The sequence below is a fragment of the Cinclus cinclus genome, chromosome 16, assembly GCF_963662255.1.
Source record: "Cinclus cinclus chromosome 16, bCinCin1.1, whole genome shotgun sequence".
Classification (NCBI taxonomy): Eukaryota; Metazoa; Chordata; class Aves; order Passeriformes; family Cinclidae; genus Cinclus; species Cinclus cinclus.
The window spans coordinates 684,495-698,926 of record NC_085061.1 but is presented as its reverse complement, the minus strand read 5'-3'; the positions used below and the strand labels follow the sequence as shown (position 1 = coordinate 698,926).

Below are 14,432 nucleotides of genomic sequence, written 5' to 3'. Positions count from 1 at the left end.
TGGAGATGTTGTTTCTACTTGACTCTTTCAAGGGACTGCCAGGAAATACTTCAGTAGAAATTTAAAAGGAAAAAAACCTGGCAAAAATATAGGATAGTTGAAAGATGGCCATGGGCAAATGCACTGAAGAGTACATTAATTGTCTGTTTGCTGCTTTTGATAACTGTTCAGTATCACCTCCATTAAGAAATTAAACTGTTGCCTGCAGTCTGTATAATAGCAGCTTCCTAAAAAAATAGAGGAAAGAATTAATAGTTTATTAACTGTTGTGTTTCAGTTCTTGGTCAGTACTAGACCATTTAATGCTAGAGCTTTCCTAATTTCTTGCTTGTTTCTGAAATAAACATAAAATTATAGCTGTGCCTACCCTGAGAGAACACTGGCCTGCTTTTTCACGTGTAAAAGAGTGGCATATGGAGCATGAAGCTTCAAAATGCTTGTGCAGACCTCCTTTTGAACAGAACTAGGTACAAAGCATTCTGGAGGGGAGGAGAGGTGAATCTTGTGGTAAGATTTGCAGAGGAATGAAGGTCCTTTTGTCTAGATCTGTGTTCCTCTCCAAAGACACAAGAGCTCTTCAGTCAGTAATGCAGGAATGCTGTAGGTGCTTTCCTGAAAACACAGAAAAGGAGCAACTCACTGGTGTGAGGAAGTAATCTTGTGCATGGAAATGCTTTTTCCCAGTCTGTTAAAACTGTTCCCTCGAATTCTCTGCTACATTAGGTAGTGAAGGACAAGATCTTTCTTAAGGAAAGGTTTTAATCTCTTTGCTGACCTGTTTAGTGACTTCTTGGAGAGCTGTTCAGTTCCCATTGTGAAATTTTATTCTACATTTTTGAACAATTTAGATGTAATAAGCAGTGATTCTGTCTTTCTGGTCCTGTTGTGCTAGCTCAAGTTCTGCTCATGTCATGATATAATTCAGTATACTGCAGAAGGAACTAGATGGAGTTAACCTTTTTATTTGTGGCAAAACTGCTCTTCAGCATTAGTTCTCTGGCTTCTGTTCCTGAGAGCTGTTCCATAGGCAGCTGGGAGGAGAAAAACGGATACAAAAATTCCAGGCTTATGCTCTGAATCAATTTTTTTATCATCAGGAGTGTGCTTTGCACTTTCCTTTATTCATTTAACCCTGGGCTGCTATTAAAGATCAGGTTTGGTCTGATTGCGAGGAATCACCTGAATTCTCACTGATGGGTGGTAGGGCCTGTGGTCTACAAGGAATCCATTTTCTCAATTTTTATTGTCTACTCTGTCAGAAACACCTCTATATAAATGATTTAAGCAGTTGTTTTTTCTCCAGTCCAAGTGGCAGGTTGTGACTGCTGTGCTAGATTGGCTTTTATTTGGGTTTATTTGGGTCTGACAGGAGGGGCAGAGTGTGTTTTTTGGGCTGCTGGGGATGGCCTTTACTCTGACAGGCAGATGTGGGTTCACTAAATCATCACTGTGTGCATATAGAAATGATGAGACGTTCACTGATTCATTTACAAACTACACTGATATTACATTAGCTGGAGTGATTCTTCTTCCTCAAATATTTTTTTTAAATCCTTTTTAGCTGAAAATTGACAGCTTCCTTACTCTTTTGAAAGAGATCCCTCTCTGAGATATTCTGAACAATAAGTAGATCTCCAGTGGGGTTGGTTATTTTAATTTCTTCTCATAAGCACGTAGATACTCTTAAGCCATCATAGATTTGGACTTTGTTTTGAATAAATACAAATTACACTGGGTTGGGATTTCCTTTGGGTGACACTCAGGGGGGTAGTGCAGACATTCAGACTGTGGTAGAGGTTAACTATTGCTGTGTTTTGACTGTAGAACTTGAATATGTGTTTAATTTTTTGTGAACAGATTGATGACTCTTCTGCATCTATTTCTCTGGCCCAGCTTACTAAGGTATATATATATATATATATATATATTCTTGTCAAATACTTTAAAAAGTGTTTGCTTCCTATTTTTAAATTGATACTGTGATCTATAGGTGAATAACTGTTGTAATTGGAAAGACCCCTTTAATTTTTATTAACTTAAAGTATTTATTTTAACTTTAAAATGTGTGTATATTTTGATACTATCCTGTAAAGAGTAGTTCCCAGTTTGGGAAGATAGAAGGGGAGTACCTTATCAGCCTCAGCATAATGTTGCAGTATTACTCATCCTCAAGACACAAAGAAGAAGCTCTTCAGAAGCTGTTTTACCGTTTTTCATACGTTTCATTAATTTTGCGTTGGAAACTAACCCAGTTTGTACAGAAGAATTAAATTGGCTGTAAGTTATGGACATTCCAGGGGGGTGTGACCAGCCACAAGAGAAGCAGTTCTGTACCATGGACAATTGCATGGCTATTTTTGAACCCCTAGTCATAGTTACAGACCCATTCTCTGAATGCTGCACAATTCCATAAATTGTGGGATCTATACAGTGGACAACCCGATCTAATTTGTTTGAACACAGACTGTAAATTGTGTAAATGTACCTCATTGTTTATAGGAATATACCAATGTGTATGTGTGGCATCTGAGCAGCTGTGACCTTCTGAAACTGTTGTAATGCCATGTTTTGCTCGGGAACTGCTTGCATTTTTGCTCAACCAACATGTAATTTGTCTGGGAAAGCACTAGTGACTGCACTGTGTGGACAGGCAAGTGCTCAACCACCAGTCCCTAAAGCTACAGGCACTAGAGTAGGCAGGGCCTGGGGCAGAGCAACTAGTTAGTTCTTTGTCATCAAGATAAAGGCTGGAGTTCATTTCTAACAAAAAGAAATCTCTTCCCACTGGTAACTTTTCCCCTCCTCACTATAGAAATTAAATTGTATACATTTGGGGGGGGGAAAAAAAATTATATATAAATATCTCTAGTTTGGAAGGTAGCCATGCAAAGAATTGGTCCCCATTAGTGCTTCCCTAATGTGTCCTCGGGTCTGTAACCTGCTGTGAAGTTTTACTCTAAAATGTGCAAAGCTGTCCAAGGGGTGGGGTACACATTTAAGCTTTTGAGGATATTTAAGTACCTCAGAAAAATGCAGGAAGATGACACCAAGTGGCTCAGCACTGTTGCTCCCTCTAATGGCTCTAGTGCAGCCTGGCTCAGCACGGAGGCAATGTGTTAACAGTTCTCTGGTGGTTATTACTATGTATGAAATGCCATATTTGAATTTTGGTCTATTCCTACTAATGTTTTGTGGCTTTTGGACGTGTTTTGTAAACCGTTTGGGTTCAAACAAATTAGTCAAGTATTGTCTGTAAAGTTTTCTGTAACTGTTAATGGAAATGATTTCATAGTTGGCAATCTGGATTCTGTTACTGTGGAGAAACACTGTGTATATGAAACAACCATTTAATAAAATGTTGAAACTAGTTGGTTGCTTTTGTGAATGAATGCATACAAAACCAAACCATGAGTGCTTGAGCTGAGTGATAGGTGCTTGAAGGCCCAAGTCATTTACAGTCACTCCCTTAGACCCTGCTTGTATCTGGACTAGTGTGTAATAAAAACATTTGAACGAATTAGGCTTAAAAATCAGCTGGCTTCAGTAATTTGAAGATCTAGTTGTGCAGAAGGTTTATATTACAATTTGTGTGTTAAAAGGACATGTTCAACTGGAAAATAACTGCAGATTGTCTTCACTGTAATTAAATCATTTCACAGGAAGAAGTTAGGGGAACATGCAGTTTGGACTGCCTGCAGCTTCTGCTGGAAAGAATTTTGCCTTGCTGAGGGATTGTAAAATCCTTTGGTCCTTTTAATACTTGTGTGTCTGAAGCTGAGTTTCAGCAAGCAAACCTAACAGCCCCACCTCTGCAGTTCTGTGTCCTTTTAATACTGCAAAATGTAAATAATGCTGCTTCTATCCATATCAGTTCTTTGTCCAGTGGAGAGCTTCTCCTACAAATAGTCTGGAGCTTAAAAATCCGTGTAAAAATACTGGATGTTGTTGTTTATCTACACATAGCTTCGGTCCTCTGAAAGAAATTGGATTGGTTACACAAGTCTTGCTGTAAGGTACAAACAGAGCCTAAGGTTTGAGTGCCCAAGAGTGCTCTTTTCTAGTAGGTTCTCTAGTAGGCACATAAACATCATGTCATGGCATAAGGACTCCCCAGACCATCTTCAGTACAAATCTCTTTGGTATAAGCAGCTGCTCTCATGCAAGCTCAGCTAGTGTAGTGCTGCTCTTTACAGGATTGGATGAGTGGTGTTGTCTTGGGCTGCGTGGGCTTAAATGTGTTTCTAATGTGTGTGTCAAATAATTACCTGTTGCACAGACTGCCAATCTGGCTGAAGCCAATGCTTCCGAGGAGGATAAAATAAAAGCTATGATGACACAGTCTGGCCATGAATATGATCCAGTCAAGTAAGTGTTGCTAATGTGAAACTTGTTCTTTGAAGTTGATGTAAAAATTGTAGAGATGGTTTGTTTTAAACAAGAGAGACACATGAATATCTTTTCCATTTTTTCCCCCAAAAACTTGTAGTTACATGAAGAAACCCGTGGGGCCACCTCCACCCTCCTACACCTGTTTTCGCTGTGGCAAACCTGGGCACTACATAAAGAACTGTCCAACAAATGGGGTAAGACCTGGGGCACTTGGGGGGTGTTCAGTTTTTAATTTTTATCTGGCTAGTTACATTCGGATAACAAATGTGAATACTCACAGTAAGAATTGTGTCTTTTGGTGTGAAATGCAGAGGTTACATGGCAAAACCTTTTGGATTCAAAAAAAATCTGGAATTGTAAAATTTTCTTTTCGCTAGGTCGGAGGCACTAAATATTCCCATGAATCTCTCTCTATGAACCCCTGTGTATAGTTTCATATATCTCAAAATTAGTTTCTCCAAGCCCTGAATCCAGCTCCCTCTGAATTGCCCTTTGGAGGAGGAGCAGGTTTGAGGGGGTTTCACCTTTAAGGAACTTGTAGTTAAGCCAAAGAATGTCAGTGAGTTCAAAACATTGCTCCAGCCTGTGGAACACCCTGGCTGCATTTGTTTAGGGAAAAGAATACTTTAGTCCAACAACCCTTACAACTAGGTAAGAGGAGAGGGTTCAAGGTTTTTGTGCTTAAAATAGTTGCTGAAATCTTCTTTTCAGTGTGGGGTTGAGATATGTCTGCATTTCTTAACAGGACAAAAATTTCGAGTCTGTTCCCAGAATTAAAAAAAGTACAGGAATTCCAAGAAGTTTTATGATGGAGGTGAAGGACCCCAACACAAAGGGTGCCATGCTGACCAACACTGGGAAATATGCAATTCCAACCATAGATGCGTAAGTATGGGATTGGTTAGACTGATCCAAAAAGGGAATAAGAAAAACCAGGGAAATGAGTGGTGGTGCAGCCACATTTCCAGCACCTGGAATTGTGGGGAGGAGGCATTGGCACTGGATCTCAACTTCAGAATCCATGCTGCTGCCTAACATTAGAATGGGGTCCTGCTGCTCACGCCCCTGGGAGCTGTGCTGAGACCATTTCTGCAGAACATTTCAGCAGCATTTGTGATTGGGATTGTTCCCTCATGGAGTTTGTTTTGCTTCTAGTTTGTCTTTCACAGGTTTCATGTAAAAAGTAATAAAGCAGCTGTTGGACTGTGACTCCCTCAGAGATGAGGCAGGGTCTAGTTTTCCTGCTGTTATAAACTAGGAAAACACTTGTGTGGCTGGTCTAAAATACTCTTGGTAGCCCTTCAGATTTTCTCTCCTGGATGTCCTTTTTTGGAAGCTGTAACACTGACTTCTTTCAGTTAGAAAATGTAATTACTGGGAGACTAGCTTTATCCTGGGCCTCCAGTTTACATTTAGCCTCTGGCAGAGGACAGCTGGGATTCATTTCACCTGATATGAGCTGTCAAGTATTTTTGTAGTCTGAAGTGATTTCTTGGTTGAGCCAATGAGCAGGATAGTTCTGCTGGAGAATTCCTCCCTCCTTCTATTTGTGTTAGGTCTATAGAAAAGTAGTTCAAACTGAACAGTTGTGTTTAGGAAGGCCAATGGAGATGGAGAAGAATTCCACATATTATCTTCCTTTGATAAAATTCAAAGCTTGGAAGAGTTTTAGCTTCTTTTCTTTTGCTTTCCCCACTCTACATCCAGGGAAGCTTATGCTATAGGAAAGAAGGAGAAGCCTCCCTTCCTGCCTGAGGAGCCATCGTCCTCCTCAGAAGAAGATGATCCTATTCCAGATGAGCTGTTGTGTCTCATTTGTAAGGATATAATGACGGATGCGGTTGTTATTCCCTGCTGTGGAAACAGTTACTGTGATGAATGTAAGTGTCAGGTTTGTTCATTCCAAACATCAAATTTGATCTTCTGAGAGCAGAAATAGGAGATAAGGAAATTGCTGTGTTACTTTCATGTCCTGAGCAGGGAAAGACTCTTCTTGTGTAGATGGTGGAAAAAAAGGCAGAAAGGTTTTTTTCCCTCCTTAAGTTTCTAGTTAAATCCTCTTTACCTGCAGAAGGAAGAGGATGAGAGGAGTGCAGGTGGTTACACTACTAGATATTGAATGCACTTCTGTCTGCAGCCCTTTCCCTCACACAGAATTATGTCTCCAACTTTGGGCACTGTGGACTACAAAGAATTGACATGGAGTCATTTCATCCACATTCTTCCCTACAGCTAGTTAAAACCTTCAGAACTCAAAGCTCCTCATGGTTTTTTGAAATGTGTTTTATTCATTAGCATGGAACAACTTCTTGCTGTACTAGAGTGGAAAAAAGATCAGTTGTGATGTTACATGCCAGTCTGCTCTTCATCTTTACATATTACCTCAGTGAAATATCAACCCTCTGCTGTATGTTAGAAATTGCTGTAGAATTTCAGAATGGTTTGGGTTGGAAGGAGCCTTAAAGCTCATCTTATTCCAACTTCCCTGCCATGGAAGCAATAGCCCATGTTGCTCCAAGCTCCATCCAGATTGAGCTTAAACGCTTCCAGGGATGCCACAGCTTCTCTGGGCAACCTGTTCCTCTGCCAGTTTTTTGCACTATAGAACGTTTACAGCTTTGTGCTTTCCATTCAAGACTATTTCCCTGTTAATCATATGCTTGTTTGTGTAATTAATGAGAATCAAAAAAGTTTACTTAGTTTGGCTACAAACTACTGGAATATTTAATATTTAGGTATTAGAACAGCACTGCTGGAGTCCGAGGAGCACACATGCCCTACCTGCCATCAGACAGATGTTTCTCCTGATGCTTTAATCGCCAACAAGTTTCTGCGCCAGGTAATGTGGTGACTTTAGCCTGAACTCCTTGTTAGAAAAATCTATTTGTAAAGAGCTGAAAGGGATGAAAATATTAATTTAGATCTCTGTAAGCAAGGCTGAACTCAACAAGGCTAAGTTTGCTTCTCAAATACATTGCCTGTTTTTACAGAAGCCTACGGCTCATTAGAGACAATCTGGCGAATTCAGGACACACTTGTGTTTAATGGGATGTCCTCACTTTCAAATTGGGTATTAGCAGCAAAGTACTTTTAATTCAGAGACTCTGAGGTACCAGTCATTAATACCAGAGTTTCGTGGGATGTGTTCACAGCTGTGTGTTGGCTGGTTTAGGATTAATAGAACTTACAGGAACACGCAGTGATTATCCTGTAGGGACACTTTTGTTCGTATTTCTACTGAAGTTTATTCTCACCTTTTCAAACACGTTTCCCTACCTCTAGGCTGTCAACAACTTCAAAAATGAAACCGGCTACACAAAAAGGCTCCGTAAGATTCAGCAGCAGCAGCAGCAGCAGCAGCTGCCCCCACCGCCGCCCCCACCACCCCCCCCTCTGATGCGGCAGACCATAACGCGCACGCTGCAGCCGCTGATGCGGCCGGCCATGGCCCGCCAGCAGGACCCGCTCATGATCCCGCTGGCCTCCCTGGCCTCCCGCTCCGCCCTCTCCTCCCTGGGCCCCGGGCCGTCCATGGCAGCTGGGCTGCCCGTCAATCCCTCTTCTGTGGTTGTCTCCGATCTCCCTCCAGCAGTGTCCCTGTCTCTCCGTGGGGAAAAGCCAGACGGGCCTTTCCGGTAAGGAGATCTGGAGATAACGGCAATACAAAACGAATCAAAATGCTCTGGTTAGATTTTTCCTGAGCTTCGCAGCTAGCGCCCTGTGTACCATTCAGTGACAGCTGCAGGTCCTTGTGGAAGTTGTGGCTCTGTTTTTACTTGCAATGAGGACGCTTCAGTAAGCAGAACGTGTACCTCTTGCAACAATTTTCTTGGCAGTACTTCTGTTTGGTTCCCTTACCAGTCGTTCAGATTTGCCCTGAAGGAGGGACTGGCTTTGAAGTGGCCAGCCATTCCTAGAGTGGCCATTTAGTTCCATCAGACCTTAATTAATTTCTCTTTAGTACTGTGGAAATAATATTTTCGTGCAAAAATCTGTACCACTGTTTAGAGTTACATCCTTTAACCCTGCTGCCTTGGAGGCACGGAACCAGGGTGACCAGAGACCTGCCAGGCTCACCTGGGCCATCAGTACAAGAATCACAGCTCAAAGGAGCACAGACACATTTTCTAATGGAATTTCAATTGTTGCATCTTCCAAAGCTGAGATTCAGTGCATGGGTTATATGGATTCTCATCCTTTCAAGTGCTGCTTAATGAAATATTTTTCCAGAGAGCTTCCTCCCTAAATGCCAATATCCAAACAGACTCCTCAGCAGTGCTTCCTCTGGAGCCTGCCAGCCTCACAGGTATAAATCTGGTGAAGATTATTTTAAAGTATTTTTTTCATTTAGTGAAATCAGCCTTTTCTCACCTCGGACTTTATGTTTCAAAATATATATTATATTTCACTTCAAAGCAGTGTCTCAGTAATAAAAATGTGTTGTTTTTGTAGTGATGCTGATGCTGTTCTGCCTCCTCTGATGGCAGCTGCTGAGCTTTCCAAATCTTCCCCTTTGTCAATCAGCAGTTTGTTGGAGGAGAAGGTAAATTTTATTTCAACATATACAATGATTCTTACGTTCTAGTAGAGCTTATTTGGTGATTGTTTGCATTTATTCCCAAGGGCTATCAGGTTCCTGTCCTGAGACAGCCAGCGATACCAAGTCTTCTGGGCCCTCAAGGACAATCAATACCCACAACTGGTAAGAAACTAGAATTTTAGAATTTCATCCAAAAACTTGTCTTCAGATAAACTTACTGGGATTTTTTTTTTCCTGTTCCCACTGCAACAGGTCATCCAATGAGAGCTGGTGCACTTCGCAGGCCAGGCTGGGAACTGTAAGTATTCAACAAAAATTTAATGTATTGCTAGTTGTAACTGGTTAAATTAATCTGTAACACATCACTTAGACAACAGCTGATTTATAATTAAATAATGGTTATGGAGAATTCAAGTGGTAATTAATTTTCAAGTGGCTTAATTTAAATTAGCTTTAACAAAGGGGACCTGTGCTTACAGTAAGATTACTGAAAAATAAAACTCCAGTACATAATTGAAAAGAAGATTCTGAATAATGAACACTTCTTAGGAAACCTAAATTACATATAAAAATTAAATGTAATTAAAAGATCAGATGGAAAAGCACCCTTTTGATTGCTGACTGAATAGGGCTGAAGAAATTGATTTCCCAGTAGAAATCACCCTCCAACATTCTTTCTTTAGCAGCTTAGTTGATACTGATTGAGCAAACTGTTGAAAAATTAGAGGCTTTTATTTGTATGACAGTTTTGTATTTCTGCAGTTTAGTCATCTCAAAGTGCCAAGCTGCTTTTTCTCATTAGAGAGAGAGGAGCCTGTTTATCTGTTATCACAGTGTCTAATTAGTCCTTGATTTGTTAGAGATTTGTTACAGCCAAGCTGTAAGGGTCATTGTTTGTATAACAGCTGAAAGGTAAATCAAAACAAAATCCAGGATCCATCCCCCAAATTATCCAAAGTCTCAAACCCAGTAAACAAGAAAGAAACAATTCAGGGACAAGAACAGGCCCAATCCATCGTGAGGCAGGAGCTCAGGAAACAGAAGTGGCAGAGGTTAGGAGAGGTCTGAGAGGTGAGTTAATTCCTGCGCAGTGCTTGGAGTGCGGAGCTCGAGGTGTGTCCAGCAGGGGCACAGCAGCCCTGAGTGCTTGGGGGGCTCATGGCAGCCTCGCCCACTCCTCGCCCAGCCCCAAAGCTGAGTGTAAGGAGAGAAGGCTGAGGGAGCTGCTGGGGCGAGGATGTGCAAGCCGAGTCCGAGGCTCCAGGACTGAGTGTAGTCTCGAGTGAACAGCAGGCCAGAGACCAGTGAGAGCCAGGAGTGCTCTCGCCGTGCTGCCGCTTCACTTTCCTCTGTACGCTCAGGGCAGGGCAGGCTGTGCCAAACAGTGACACGTGTTTTTGGGTTTCTTTAAAGTTCAAATCGAGGACGCCCGCACAGTGACCGTGCCCAAAGGACTCAGGCCCCATCACTGCCAGCATCAGCACCAGTCTTTGTGCCTGTGCCTCCACCTCCCTTGTATCCTCCACCACCCCATGCTCTTCCTCTTCCTCCGGGGGTACCACCACCACAGTTTCCTCCTCAGTTTCCACCTGGGCAGCCTCCATCCGCTGGGTACACTGTCCCCCCTCCCGGATATCCCCCAGCTCCTGCAAACATGTCATCAGCTTGGGTCCCAACAGCAGTGCCAGCGGCTCATTCAAACACCATCCCAACGACACAAGCACCTCCTCTTTCTAGGGAGGAGTTTTACAGAGAGCAGCGGAGGCTTAAAGAGGAGTAAGTATTTGGCTCACTAACGTTGCCTTGTTTTCTTGTCTGTATCGGGGGAGCGTATCGGACTGCGGTTACACTAAAGTGCATCTGACCTAGCAAAAGTGACATAGTGTTTCTTCCAATATACTTTTTCATTGCAGATGGTAAATATGCAAAGCTAAACCAAGACAAATGTAATTCTAGAACTTTTCCTAAAACTTGTAGGAACTGTTTTTGCTTAAATAGGATGTTCACCTTTTGCATTGCATGCAGTAAACATTTTCTCATATTGGCCATGTTTTGTTTCTTGATGTCTTTTGTCATAAAGGTCAAACTATAATTGTAATAAAGGTCAAACTTATTTTAACAGGGAAAAGAAAAAGTCCAAACTTGATGAGTTTACAAATGATTTTGCTAAGGAATTGATGGAATATAAAAAGATTCAAAAGGAGCGTAGGCGTTCGTTTTCCAGGTAACTGCTTTACATGTCCGTAATGGAGAAGCAGATTGTCTAGAGGAATCAGGAGCAGTTCCACTCCACCTCCCTGTCGTTAGATGGATTGGATGATTGAGGGATGAGCAGTGACAGGAGTGTCATAGGCAGGTTATTGGCTCCAGTGTGGCAGAGATTGCAGGTGACTGAATTAGCATTGGGCAGCAGGCACGAAGGAGCGCTAAGGGTCTGTCTTGCTGAGGTGTCTCTGCAGTGGTGTCCTTCGCTGCCTGACAGCCCTGAGGGGGCCAGGAGCAGAATAGCTGTAAGGGCTGGATTTTCAGCATCTCGCTATTCTGATTGTAACCAACCTGTCTGAGCAGTTTGGAGGAAATAGGTGAGAGAAATCATCTTCATCTCTGCTTTTGTCCATCTCTTGTGGATACATGAAGTGTTTGAACCTGGACCGCAGACTGGGGGCTTTCGCTTGTTGGGTGACATTGTTAAACTTTTCTTGGGAATTAAACACTCAAACTTGTAAGGAAATCTGAAGTTGGTGAGGGTCTTGGAGAGGAGGAATTATGCTAAGAAACATATGAATTGTGTGAAATGATTCATTAAAAAATAGTAGAAGAAAAACCTGAAGGTAGCTGCTTCAGAAAACCAAGGGTTTTCTGTCCCCAGAAATCCCTTGGGCAGGAGTAGTTGTTAGCAGTGCTGTCAGGAGCTTACCCAGAGTCATGGCATATGACTAGAGACTGAGATTAAAAGTTTCTAGATGGGATTTTTCTTGCAATGCAGTCACTTGCCTTCGTTAGAGCTGGAGGGATGTGCAGGATGTTTTTGGGACACATGCCTGGCAGTGTGGATTCCACAGGCCTGTCTGTTGGTCCTTTGCAGTATTAGGATTGCGCATCCTGTCCAAATTCCCAAAAAAGGGTGAAGTTAACTAGACCGAGCTGGTGTTTTAACATTGGGCTTTGCTGTCTTCAGACTACGTGGTGTTTTCTCGGTGTGATTCTACACTGTAGCCGCTCAGATTTGCTCTTTTTGCATCTTACTGCAATAAAAATGATTTGCACTGCATGTGATTGCTGAGTAACAACAAACATGTGTGTTCCCGTACCAGTAGAGGCCAGTGTAACCACCTGAAATGTGTCAGTGGCTCTGGTAGCTCGTGTGATAGAGTGAGTGGAAGTAGACTGACCCTTCTGTGTGTTCTGACACTAACAAAGCAGCAGCTGTTCTGTCATGTGAGCAGAAACTTTTACATGTTATCAAGTTCTTCAATTTGCAGTAGCTTTATGTCAGCAGCTGAAAGAAGCTTTGACATAAGCATGTGGAGAGGAAAGAAAAAATAAATGTGGGAGGAAAAGATTTGAGGAGAACGACTGTTTGGAATTAACTTCATCTATTTTTTTTTTGTGTTGTGTTTTTTTAAGGTCCAAGTCTCCCTATAGTGCTTCATCTTACTCTAGAAGCTCGTACACCTACTCCAAGTCCCGCTCAGGTTCGTCGCGCTCCCGCTCCTACTCGCGCTCCTTTAGCCGCTCCCATTCCCGCTCCTACTCGCGCTCGCCGCCGTACCAGAGACGAGGCAAAGGCAAGAGTCGGAACTACCGCTCCCGCTCGCGCTCGCACGGCTACCACCGCTCCCGCTCGCGCTCGCCCCCGTACCGCCGCTACCACTCCCGCTCCAGGTCCCCGGTGTTCCGGGGCCAGTCCCCCACCAAGCGCGCGGTCCCGCAGGGCGAGGCCGAGCGCGAGTACTTCAACCGCTACAGAGAGGTGCCTCCGTACGACATGAAGGCTTACTATGGCCGCTCGGTGGACTTCAGAGACCCCTTTGAGAAGGAGAGATACAGAGAGTGGGAGAGGAACTACAGGGAGTGGTACGAGAAGTTTTACAAGGGCTATGCTGTGGGCGCTCAGCCGCGGCCTCCGGTGAACAGAGAGAACTTCTCTCCAGAGAGGTTTGGCCCACCTGGGACCAGACGAGAGAATTCACCGTATGCTCGGGGGCGGAGGGAGGAGTATCCCGCTGGGCAGAGCCACAGGAATCGTAATGTAGCTGGAAACTACCCTGAAAAGCCTGGGAGAGAGAGCCATGGCATCAAAGATCCTACAAAATCAAAAGAGAAAGAGGTGGAAAATCCACTGGGAGATGGCAAAGGCAATAAACATAAAAAACACCGGAAGAGAAGAAAAGGGGACGAGAATGAAGGATTTCCCAGTGCTGAGCTGTTAGAAGGGGCAAGAAAACCAAGAGAGCCAGTTCCAACAGAAGATGCTAAAACAGACTCTCTATTCATGCTGCCAAGCAGGGATGATGCCACCCCTGTAAGGGATGAGCCCATGGAAGCGGATTCCATTGCTTTCAAACCAGTGTCTGAAAAGGAGAAAAAAGAGAAGGATAAGCCAAAAGCAAAGATTGAGAAAACAAAGCGGAAAGTGGAAGTGGCGGCTGCTCCGAAGAAAGACAACGTAGCAAAACCAGCTAAAGCTTCCCAGGAAAAGGCGGACCCCGATCGCGAAAAATCTCCTCGAACGGAACCTCCTGTGAAAAAAGTCAAGGAAGAGCTGCCAAAGACAGACAGTGTTAAAACCTCTTCCTCTCAGAAGGATGAGAAGGCTCTTGGCACACCACGGAAGGCTCATCCCAAAGTGACAAAGGATCACCCAGAAACCAGACCAGCCAAGGAGGAGAAGGCAAAGAAAGAGCATCCTAAAGAAGCCAAGGCAGAGAAGCCCTCCAGCAAGGAGGACAAGTCCAAAAAACCTGCTGAGAAAAGCAAACTTTCTGATGCCAAAATTGAGAAAAGGAAAAGAAAAGCAGAGGAAAAGGCTGATAAAGAGCACGAAGCCACTTCTGCAAAGGCCTATAAACCTGAAACTGCAGAATTAAAAACATCGCCCAAGGGGAAAGCTGAGCCTGAGGGGGAAAAAGGAGAGCGGACACCAGAAAAGGATAAAGCTGCTTTTCTTAACAACCCGTCCAAAAAGATTAAACTTAACCGAGAAACTGGAAAAAAGATTGTGAGCGCAGAAAACGTGCCACCTGGAAAAGAAGCTGTGGAGAAACCTGAGCCCAGCAGCAGCAAAGTTAAAGCGGAAAAGGCAAAGGGAAAAGCAAGGAGGAAAGTGACGGCAGCTGACGGCGCTAGCTCGACTCTTGTGGATTACACCAGGTACCTCAGCAGTTCTTTTCCTTTTTTTCCTTTCTTTCCTCCTCCCCCCCTCCAATTCTTTCTAGTGCCGAAGGAAAGGAACAGCTGAATTTGTGCTAAACAAGGGAATAATCCATTATCTTCTTTATGA

General features: G+C 43.3%; 1 protein-coding gene across 7 annotated transcripts in view; it reads left to right on the top strand.

The window, feature by feature from the left end:
• RBBP6 (RB binding protein 6, ubiquitin ligase) overlaps positions 1-14,432 on the top strand; it is a 28,668-nt gene that overhangs the window by 11,674 nt on the left and 2,562 nt on the right. For 2 of the 7 annotated variants that reach the window (XM_062503823.1, XM_062503822.1), the window contains 13 exons: positions 1,858-1,902; positions 4,277-4,365; positions 4,487-4,583; positions 5,135-5,274; positions 6,097-6,269; positions 7,125-7,228; positions 7,672-8,024; positions 8,842-8,932; positions 9,013-9,091; positions 9,182-9,227; positions 10,343-10,705; positions 11,052-11,153; positions 12,557-14,302. In XM_062503823.1, coding sequence (XP_062359807.1) covers positions 1,858-1,902; positions 4,277-4,365; positions 4,487-4,583; positions 5,135-5,274; positions 6,097-6,269; positions 7,125-7,228; positions 7,672-8,024; positions 8,842-8,932; positions 9,013-9,091; positions 9,182-9,227; positions 10,343-10,705; positions 11,052-11,153; positions 12,557-14,302 — 3,428 coding nt within the window. Of the gene's footprint in view, positions 1-1,857; positions 1,903-4,276; positions 4,366-4,486; positions 4,584-5,134; positions 5,275-6,096; positions 6,270-7,124; positions 7,229-7,671; positions 8,025-8,841; positions 8,933-9,012; positions 9,092-9,181; positions 9,228-10,342; positions 10,706-11,051; positions 11,154-12,556; positions 14,303-14,432 lie in introns of those variants that run through there. The other 5 variants (XM_062503828.1, XM_062503825.1, XM_062503824.1 and 2 more) reach the window with 4 other exon arrangements.